The sequence below is a fragment of the Trachurus trachurus genome (genome assembly GCF_905171665.1).
Source record: "Trachurus trachurus genome assembly, chromosome: 14".
In the NCBI taxonomy this organism is placed as follows: domain Eukaryota; kingdom Metazoa; phylum Chordata; class Actinopteri; order Carangiformes; family Carangidae; genus Trachurus; species Trachurus trachurus.
In genome coordinates, this window is record NC_139903.1 from 30,446,887 (window position 1) to 30,458,525 (window position 11,639).

The following is an 11,639-nucleotide window of genomic DNA, read 5'->3' on the forward strand; positions in this document are numbered from 1 at the left end:
TTAAAGATCTGAATGGTGAATTGCTTCATTTCTGTTGAATTGCTTTGCTCCAGTGGAACAAGGCAACAATTCTCTGCTTGATCTCTTTGATCTGCAGCCCATAGATCACAGCATTCAGAGCCGGAAGAACCACAACGCACTGAATGGCCACCATCTTTCTTTGGTTCGCAAGCTGAGGGAAACGGTGCAGGATTATAACAATAAAACTTGAACTCAGCAGTAGGACATACACAGCCAGGTGTGTGGCACAGGTCTGCAGCGCTTTCCTGTTCAGCGCCTTGTTTCTACTGCCAAGACACACAGCAGCAATCTTCAGGTAGGTGAGCATGACACTGCCGATGGAGCAGCCCAGCAGCACTGCAGTGTAGCCGAGGCCGTAGATGTGGTTGATGAGGAGGCTCTCACAGGAGAGCTTGAACAACGAGGCGTTGTCACAGAATGGGTGGGATATGACCGACCTGCAGCGGGACAGGCGGATGGTGAGGCCCAACAGGATCGACACCAGCACCAGGATGCTTCCCCAGGCAGCAAGAGAGAGGTTCACCACCATCCTTTTGGTCATGATGGTGTTGTAACGCAGTGGACTGCAGATGGCCATGTAGCGGTCAAAGGCCATGATCATCAGTACAGTGTGGGAAGCACCTACATACATGTGACTCAAGAAGGCCTGAGTCACACAGCTGATGTATTGGATGTACCGATGTTCCGAGTGGGTAGAAAGTAACAGATTTCCAAGCAAACTAGGGATAATTACTGTGGCTCCGATCAAATCATTTATATTCAGGTTGCAGAGGAGCAGGTACATTGGCTGGTGGAGGCTCCTGTTGCTGAGGATCAGGACCACCAGACAGACGTTGGATGTTATGGCGAAGGTGTAGATGAGGAGGATGAGGATGAAGGTGGGAAAGAAGAACTGGGAAGAGACCTTTAACCCCTCTATGAGCAGCATGTCATCTCTGACAGTCTGGTTTCCTATATCTGTGTACAACTGCATACATGCAATAGATTAGGAAAAGATGCAGCTGCAAACATCTGTGAGCCAGTGAAAAAAATACATGTACAAAGACAAGGGTTATGGTTAGGGTTAGGGTTAGAGATGGATCCACCAGGTGTGACAGACGTACGCAACACTAAATACAATATAGTTCCTCTCAAACTGTATGACCCCAGTTATTTACATATGGTGAAATACAGGCTCATGCTCCTGTAAGATTAAGAGTTCTTCTCCACACATGCACTACGTTTAGACATCAGAGTCAAATAAAAGAGACAAGTCAAGAAACACTTTACATAAGGACTTTCAACTTTTCCACATGATAAAAATCAATGATTTGATAAAATGGGATCAGACTTTAACCTGAGTACCGTGTGAAATTATCGGGTTAGGGGAAAATAAATAAACTAAAGTATAGTTACACAGAACCAAGTCACATTAACTCAAACACATTTTCCACTTTCCAATGTTGTTTGTGTGTGTGTGTATTGGCCAGAATAACCTTGTGCAACCCTATACCACCCTCCACCCTAAACATCAGCCAACAGCTCACACTTTTATTTGGTGGCCATGAGCTGCAGCGTCACACGCTGACAGGTTAGCTGTTACTTGGTAACCACTGACTCAGCATCAACCATCCTCTCCATTTCCCCTGTCACGGTACTGGAGATCACAGAGCAACCCTAAAATAACAAAGATGATACTCTGCTTAATGGAAATATCATGATGTTATTGAATTGAATTGAATTGAATTCCTTTATTGTCATTCATACCAAGGTTTAAACGAAATTTAAATGCAAACCTCCATGTGGTTAAAAACATCAATAAAGATAAAAAAAAGACATACACACAATCAACAATTTAGCAATGATAAATTGCAATGATAAATTTAGCAATGATACAGTATATTGTATGTTAGGGGTGGAGCTGAACCCGAATACGATATTCGGAAAGGCACAAATAACGTGTTTTTTAAGAATACTTATTTCAAACAAATACTTTATAAAATATTTGTAATAGGGAACAAGAAAGGCAAGACAAGGGGGGGGTGCAGGCGGCGGCTGGTGCAGAGAGATGGAGCTCCGGTGGATCTGTGGAAACAGAGACAGTGTCGCAGTTGTACTTGAGGTCTGGGTGATGCCATCTTGAGTAGCGATCTGATTAGAGAACGCGTCCCTGAGGTGTTTAGGTCCAAACAGGATGACCTCAATTTTATCTGAATTCAGTAGCAAGAAGTTAGAGGACATCCAGGATTTAATGTCTTTCAGGCAGTCTTGCAGATTGATGAGGCGGCTTCTGTCATCTGGCTCCATGGACAAGTAGAGTTGCGTATCATCCGCATAACAGTGAAAATTGATTGAGTGCTTCCGGATGATGTCACCTAATGGGAGCATGTAAAGAATGAAGAGAATTGGCCCTAAGACTGAACCCTGTGGTACACCATATGTAACTCTGCTGTACTCTGAATGGTCGTCATTAACATGAACAAATTGAAACCTGTCAGATAAGTATGACTTAAACCATTTTAGGGCAGGTCCTTTAATCCCAATTTCATGGTCCAGTCTCTGCAGGAGGATGCTGGTCGATGGTGTCGAATGCAGCACTGAGGTCCAAAAGTACAAGTACAGATACAAGACCTCTGTCTGAAGCTATAAGAAGATCATTAGACCAGTACTATGGTCCAGATTGGAAAGCTTCAAAGAGCTCATTACTGTGCAGATGCTCATGTAGCTGCTCCAGGACAACCTCCTCAAGGATATTGGAGATGTAGGGGAGGTTGGATATAGGCCTATAGTTGGCTAGAACATCTGGGTCAAGAGAAGGTTTTTTAAGTAAAGGGTTGATGACAGCCACCTTAAAGGCCTGTGGCATGTAGCCTGTGACTATAGGGAAATATTGATGTGGTTCAGAAAAGAAATGTTAACTAAGAGGAAGACATCCTTAAAGCAGATATCAGCTTCACTGCCGTTTCGGCTAATGCTGCGTTCAAGGCAGGCTTTTGAAACCGTAAGTTACAGCTTCAAGTCACAACTACGACTTGGTAGCGTTCCAGGTAACCCGTAGCTCGTGTTTTTACCATCCTGTTGTCTGTGAAAGTTCCCTATAACGGCCACTCGTAACTTCCGACCCGTGAACTCGTACCAGATCGAACTGGTATGACTTCACAGGAAGGAAAAACACAAAGTACGAGTTTCTTTGAACGCACCATGAGTTAGCAGCCCCCGCCCTTGTCAGGCATCAATTGGTCCTCGTGCTACGTCGCCACATTCACGCGCATCCCTTGGCTGCACACACAGCCCTTCATGCCGTTCTCTCTCCTCATTGGATAACATTTGTATCCCACAAGGAAAATTTTCTCCTCGGGTTACAGCAGAGCAGAGTGACGGAGAGACTCGTGTTTAGGCTGAAATACTTCATGTAAGTGATTGCTGACGGAAAATAGGACTATTTAGGACTTATATTAACAAAAACATTCCACTGATATCTGCTTTAAGTTGTCTTGTCGCCACAGTGTTGAAGAGGAACCTGGGGTTGTTCTTATTCTTTTCTATTAAAGATGAATAGTAATTGCTTCTAGCATTACGGAGTTCTTTTTTATATATTAATAAACTATCCTTCCAGGCTTGACGGTCTTCCTCATGTTGGCTGGAATGTGTTTTCCTTTCCAGCTGTCTGGTCTTCTGTTTCAAAGCGCGCAGGTTTGGGCTGTACCAGGGAGCTATTCTTTTCTGGTTGATAACCTTCTTTTTTAGGGGCGCATGACGTCTGTCCGACTACCCATTTCTCCGACCATACATTTCTTTATTTTTGCGTCCATTAGTCCGACCTCCCATTTCTCCGACTTAAGTATCCCTAACCCTTGACCTTACCCTAAACCTAACCTTAACACTGTAGAATGGGTAGTCGGAGAAATGAGTCGTCGGACTTTTGGGCAGTCGGACTGATGTATGCTCCCCCTTTTTTAGGGGAGCTACTGCATCAAGTGTCCCAAGGAGTGCTGCTGCAGTGCTATCCACAAGATAGTCCACCTGTGTGGGGGCGAAATCAGCATAACTGCCCATTATATTGTTACAAGATTTGGCAGCAAGCTCTGCTGGAATAAGCTCTTCTAGAAATGTAGAAACAGCCGTGTCAGATAAACATCTACTGTAGCGGAACTTTTTCCAAGGTAGGATATAATTTGTCAAAGTAAAAAGAATGATCAGACAAGACAGGGTTTTGAGGAAGAACTGTGACATGGTCAACTTCTATTCCATAAGTTCTAAATCAAGGATATGATTAACCCTAGAACACTAATGTTAAAAATAGTAACATCATCACTAACGCCAGGTATTTTTTACCCAATATAATATACCCATAAAAAAATATTTCTCATCAAAGTATATTAAGGTGTGGAAGCTGATGCACACCTAAAAAATCTTGAAAAACAGGTGCGTTGGAGCATAGGTAGGGAGTGAACAAAGGAAAAAAGGGTCTCCCGCACACTGTCAAGTCACTTGCAAAAGACTTTAATAAAACAAACAACGTTTCGGTCCACAGGACCTTTTTCAAGCAGAGATCTCAGATCTCTGATCTCTGCTTGAAAAAGGTCCTGTGGACCGAAACGTTGTTTTGACAGGCAGAGCCGCGTAAACTGCGGCTCTGCCTGTTGGTCTGAACTCTGGGTGCTTGTCAGGGATTAGCATGGCTAATAAATTGCCCTATATTCCTGGATAGGAGAGATGCACCATCCAAAGTAGGATGGACACCATCTCTCCAAATCAGACCAGTCTTTCCCCAGAAGGAGGTCCAGTTGTCTATGTAAGCCACGTCGTTATCTAAGCACCACCTAGACATCCAGCGATGGAATGAACGCATGCGGCTAAACATATCGTCACTCACTAAATTGGGCAGCAGGCCAGAGAAAATTACGGAGTCCGACATTGTCTTTGCAAAGTTGCACACCGAAGCCATGTTAACCTTAGTTAATTCCGACTGGCGAAGTCGGGTGCTCTGGCCCCTGGGATGCACTTTATGCTTGCTGGAGTCTCTACCTTCACGTTCCGTAAAACAGAGCTGCCCATGACTAATGCTGGCTTCACAGCGGGGCTGCGAGCAACAGAGCCGGCATGTTGAGTTACGTTCTCAGCGGGTGTGTCGCTGAGTGGGGAAAAGCGGTTGGAGACGTGAAGGGGTTAGTGGGGCAACACGGGCTTATTGTGTCTATGTTTCCCGCGTGCTGTCACCCAGCGGCTAGTTCCCGGCTGCATGGGAGCTGGGGTCGGAACTGCTAGCGGTGGCTAGGCTAGGTGGCGAGGGAGTGGGAGCGCGAGGCCGGGATGCGTGGTGCGAGGGCCCGTCACAGCCGCTTGCAGCTTTAATTTGTTTTTATTCTGTATGTTCAACGTCCTGGTGGACGGGTGGTGGTGGGGTTCATAATGTTGAAAAAGAGAGGGTTGCCCGCACACTCTTACAGGAGGTCACAGTGATTTATTTAGCACAAACATTTTCGACCATGTGTGGTCTTCATCAGGTGCCAACAGAACAAAGGAACGCTCACGCCCATATATAGGGTCACAGGTGTATGGGTGTGAGGTCCAATTAGGTGAGGAGGGGCGAGCCTGAAGGCAAGGGGCACATCCTTAAGCTTACAGTATTGAATTATACACTTTTTAAATATATGGTTTTAAATATACAGTTTTTAAATATAGAAAATCTTTTAAATATAGAAAACATCATACACTTATCATTAAACAAATGGGCCCAGAAAAACACAAATATAATCAGTGGGAACCCATTTGTAGTCAAAAAGTTTTTTCATCCTAGCAGTGAAACAATAATCAAATATTTCATCATCATGAGAGAAAAAAGTAAGTAAACAACGTGTATATAATCCAGAATGGATACCAATGCATAAACAACCAACATTACATATATAAAGGATCACCAAAGTTACAAAACAAGTCTTAATAAATCATTAAAGTTACAAAGTTATTAATAAATCATTAAAGCAGAAGTGAGTGATATATTTGTGTTAATATAAGTCTTAAATAGTTATATCTTCCGACAGCAATCACTTACATAGAGTGTTTGGACTGAAACACGGGTCTCTCAGTCCCTCTGCTCTGCTCTGAGCCGAAGAGAAAACATTTATCGTATCCTACAGTTTTTATCCAATGAGGAGAGAGAACGGCATGCAGGGCTGTGTGTGCAGTCAAGGAACGCCGTGAATGTGGTGACGTAGGGACGAGGACTGTTATGGTGCGTTCAAGGAAACTCGTATTTTTCCGACCGTGAAGTGGTACCAGTTCGATCTGGTACGAGTTCACCGGTCGGAAGTTACGAGTGGCCGTTATAGTGACTTTCACCGGTAAAACAGGTCGGAAAAACACGAGTGGGTTGCCTGGAACGCTACAAAGTCGTAAGTTGTGACTTGAAGCTGTAATTTACGATTTCAAAAGCCTGCCTGGAACGCAGCATTAGCGAAAACGACCGGATCACTCACTTCTGCTTTAAAGGTACAGAGCAAGTGTTAGAAACCACTTTTAAGGGGACTAAAGAAAATGCTTAATATCATACTCCTGGTTTAGGCCTCTGGGGGTTAGTGTCCATTCTGGATTATATACACGTTGTTTACTTACTTTTTTCTCTCATGATGATGAAATATTTGATTATTGAATATTGAAATTTACTATGAGCCATGATGAACACAAAATCAACTTTTTGGATATTCTTATTAAACGTGAAGGTGGAACACTGGTAACAGATCTCTATAGGAAGGACACTGATAAATGTTCCTTTTTACATGGCCAGTCATTCCACCCCACCCACCTGAAGAAAGGCCTTCCCATCAGTCAATTCAGCCGTATTCGAAGAATATGTACTAAAGATGCAGATTACAAAGAACAAGCAAATGAACTTGAACAACGGTTTCAAGACAGACACTATAAGGAACATTGGGTCCATGCTGCAAGAGAAAGGTATAATCAAAAATCACAGGAGGAGTGCTTAATAAAGAAAGAAAAACCTAAAAAAGACCATGTTCCAAAATGTTTTCTCAGGTATTCTCCTCTTGGTAAAGACTTCCAAGAAAGTATTAGAAAGCACTGGCATATCCTGGGTTCTGACCCACTCCTCAAAAAAGAGTTTAAGGATCCTCCACAGGTAGTATTTAAACGCTCAAAAAATCTTAGAGACATGCTGGTTCAATCGGACCTAAAACCCATCAAAAATACTACATTTTAGATGTGCCCTTTGGCAATTATAGGTGTGGTTCATGCACACAGTGCAACTTCACCTATAAATGCACAAGTTTTAATCATCCAATTTCGGGAAAAGCAATGAAAATCAAGGGCACTATCACATGCTCTACAAAAAATGTTATTTATTTAATCAAATGTCTTTGCGGCCTGGCCTACGTCGGGAAAACCCAAAGGGCATTAAAAACAAGAATTGCTGAGCACAGGAGTGCAATCAGAACACAGGATTTGCGTAGCCCGGCGGCGGTGCACTTCAGGGAAGCTAATCACCCAATTTCTTCCCTGAGATACATTGGCATCGAGCACGTTAAACCCCCTAGAAGAGGTGGAGACCACAATACTGCCCTACAAAGGAGAAAGGCAGTAACTTCATTTTTTTCAAAAATGAGTTATAATCATTTTTCTACCATTAAAGACATCCTTTGTCATGTGGAGAAATAATTTCTTTAAAAATGTCTTGTATTTTGGAGAAAATAGAGGGTCGTAATTACAGTAACTGCAAAAAACCCTATAGAAACCAAGGTAAACAACAGTAACTTCAGTTACTGTATTCCTCCATTGTTTTGCTGTGCTGAATTTCAGTTCTACTGTATCTGCCCCTTGTTTTCCCTCACTTCAAAGAGAAGTTACTGTAACATTAATTACGACCTTCTGATGGTGGAAAATGACGGTGGAGATGGTGCTGAAACGTAAATTACCCAACACGGGGTAAGAACGATTACAAGGACATCACATTATATTCATTTTAGCAATCGTAGCCTAGTTGAGGCAGCTAGCTAGCGCCGGTTAGCCTAGCCTAACTTTAGCCTAGACAGCTGTCTTCATCCTCTCTACACAACATCGCTCACAGTGAACACTCTCAGATATGAAATTGTAAATGGATAAATCTGATCACCACCACTATAACGTCAGACAACGAGAGCAGCCTATTAAAATCTCCCTGTGAGGAGTTGAGTCTGTGACAGGAAGCAACTTCAGTCCGTCCCCCTGTCACACACGCACACACGCCCACGCACAAACACACAACATGAAGAAAAATGCACAGCAGCCACAACTTGTTAAAACTAACCTCACCTAGTCCGTTAAATCCGTTTCATAAACAGATGTCCCACACGGTTTTGCAAGTTAAAGTATTAATCCCAAACATGCGATTTCTGCAGGTGCGATATAGAGTTGCAGTTTAACAGATAGGCTACAAGTTTTTTTTTTTTTTTTTTTTTTTTTTTAATTGACCGTTCATTTGGCTTGAGCCAAATACATACCTACATATACGAAGTAGGCTAATAATAATTTGATTAGAAAAGTTACTTTGACAGATCACAAGCTACCTCCATATACAATAATAAATGATGCAAATAAATAATATTGAGAATAACAATGTAAGGAATAACAGAAAAATATGCTGTTTCATTGTATTTCATCATCAGACTAAGAATTTTATCATATTGATCATTATACTGCTTTTAAAAGCTACAATTACAAGATAAAACAGAAGTTACTGCCTTTTGCTTTGGTTTGACCCAGTAAATTCTGGTAAACTATACAAAGGAAGATTACAGTAACTGCCAAATAAGGGTCAAAGGTCAAATCAGAGATCAGGATTAATATGTAGGAAGAATAACCTAATAAAAAGCTAAAGAATGGCCACAAACCCAATGGTCTGCTCGCAACTATATTGGCTGGACAACAAGAAAACTTTACAGTCATTTTTCTCAGTTCTTCACTTTTGGAAGTTACTGCCTTTCTCCTTTGTAGGGCAGAATAGTCTCCTATTGAAAAGAGAGAGCTTCCATATCTTCACCCTCCAAATACTAACCCCCAGAGGCCTAAACCAGGAGTATGATATTAAGCATTTTCTTTAGTCCCCTTAAAAGTGGTTTCTAACACTTGCTCTGTACCTTTAATGATTTATTAATAACTTTGTAACTTTAATGATTTATTAAGACTTGTTTTGTAACTTTGGTGATCCTTTATATATGTAATGTTGGTTGTTTATGCATTGGTATCCATTCTGGATTATATACACGTTGTTTACTTACTTTTTTCTCTCATGATGATGAAATATTTGATTATTGTTTCACTGCTAGGATGAAAAAACTTTTTGACTACAAATGGGTACCCACTGATTATATTTGTGTTTTTCTGGGCCCATTTGTTTAATGATAAGTGTATGATGTTTTCTATATTTAAAAGATTTTCTATATTTAAAAACTGTATATTTAAAACCATATATTTAAAAAGTGTATAATTCAATACTGTAAGCTTAAGGATGTGCCCCTTGCCTTCAGGCTCGCCCCTCCTCACCTAATTGGACCTCACACCCATACACCTGTGACCCTATATATGGGCGTGAGCGTTCCTTTGTTCTGTTGGCACCTGATAAAGACCACACATGGTCGAAAATGTTTGTGCTAAATAAATCACTGTGACCTCCTGTAAGAGTGTGCGGGCAACCCTCTCTTTTTCTACGTTACTTTTTATTGCCCTGCACCTCAATAGCCTACAGCATAATGTGCGTATAAAAACCTCCTTTTTCCGGGGTTCATAATGTTCACAATGATATTTTATTAGTTGTTGGTTTAACCATGGATTAGGTAATGCCTGTTACTGTATGTTATTTTCTTTTCAATAACATTCCATGTTCATTGCTGGATTTATGGAGAAACATCAACCAGTATTGCATATCCATAATTATTATAATGGATAATTAAAGAATACTTACACTATAACGTAAATTAGAAGTGTAACGTAAAAAAAAAGAAGGATTTTTATGCCTATTTTGAATTTTACTCGAAAAGAAATACAAATACAAATACCCCCCCCCCCCCCCCCCCCCCAACAAATACAAATATAGATACAAATACCGGCTGCTTTGCACACCCCTAGACCGTTGATACATAGCATTATCATCACCACAACCATCATCATCATCATGATGGGTGTTTGCTGCAGATCATTGCATGAAAGAGACACATAGCAAGTGAAAGGTTTTATAAATAAATGTAAATTTTTAAGTCACCTCATACTTTAATGAGTTTGCATGTGGTGGAAACACACACACACACACACACACACACACACACACACACACACACACACACACACACACACACACACACACACACACACACACACACACACACACACACACACACACACACACACACACACACACACACACACCCTTCTATCTTTGTCAGGACACTTGTGTCAAAGTGGATTTCCAGGCCCATAATACTGAACATGAAAATTAACTGGCTGCATCTAAAACCACACATTAAACCTAAAATGCCTTTAAAAGTGAAGATCCCCAAATGTCCCTGCATTTTAGGAAGGTTTATATGTTGCATCAACAAGTACACACACGCACATAACCATTTCATGTTGTTGAACAATAAACCACTGTTTGTGACACCCAGAGGGACCAGTAATAAAAACATTTTCAGATGTACCTAATCTTTTTTTTTTTAGTTGTCCATTCTTTCCCCCTGAGAAAATGAATCAGAAGAATAAAACTTTAAAACTACAGCAATATTCAGTCTTGAAGCCTCCTCTATGGTCACAGGTGCAAAACAGAGAGAGAGAAAAAAAAACATGCAGATGAGTGTGTGAGTGAGTTTTATGTGTGGTGACAGAGGAGGATGAAACTTGAGGAAACATTATTTTAAAAATATCAGCAATTCACACACAAACCTAATGTCATTGAAACAATCACAAAGCAAAGTGGTTACTGGACTATAATCAAGGGGGGCCAACCACAATTCCAACATCCCACCAGTCCAACATAGGCCTCTAATTGTCTAAATAGCAACACTTATTTTTCTATCAAATGTCCCATCATTCCGACTATTCTTGCTTCCTATGGTCGGAATGACGGTATTTTTTTCTTTTTTTAAATATCCTGCCTTTCTGACAATTCCTTTAATAGCATATTTTTTCCCCTGGTTGGGTTTAGGCAATAGGAGTTGGTTAAATTTAGTAAAAAAAGACCAGGTAGTATATAGAGGCCAGACAGATAAATAGCGCAGTCCAGAAGTAGAGAGGCCAGATAAGTAGGAGGGAGTCACGCATTACTGTAACGCATTTCCTAATATCGAAAGCCTTGTCGGAAAGGTGGGACGATGGCATGTCGGAATCATGGTATGTCGGAATGGTGGGATATCGGAATGACAGCATGTAACCATAATTAAGAATCTGATGAGTTTTCTCACAAATGTTTGAACACTTGAAGGACAAAGTTCTGCTTTCAACAAAAATAATACACAGAAAGCAAAAAAAGTATTGATAAACTTTTATTACAAACTGAAAAAAGCCTGTTATATTGACCAACATCAATACTTACAATCTGACAGATCATCTTGACATCGTCTCTACAGTGCAAAGGATTTAAAGATAATTTAATTGCT

General features: G+C 41.1%; 1 protein-coding gene across 1 annotated transcript; it reads right to left on the bottom strand.

Annotated features, from left to right (window-relative positions):
• Positions 1–25: 25 nt before the first annotated feature.
• On the bottom strand, positions 26–994 carry LOC310997260 (olfactory receptor 52Z1P-like; the record flags this gene model as incomplete). Its single annotated transcript, XM_083986936.1, has 1 exon — positions 26–994. One exon carries the CDS (start codon positions 992–994, stop codon positions 26–28), a length of 969 nt encoding a protein of 322 aa, XP_083843062.1.
• Between the last annotated feature and the right edge of the window lie 10,645 nt (positions 995–11,639).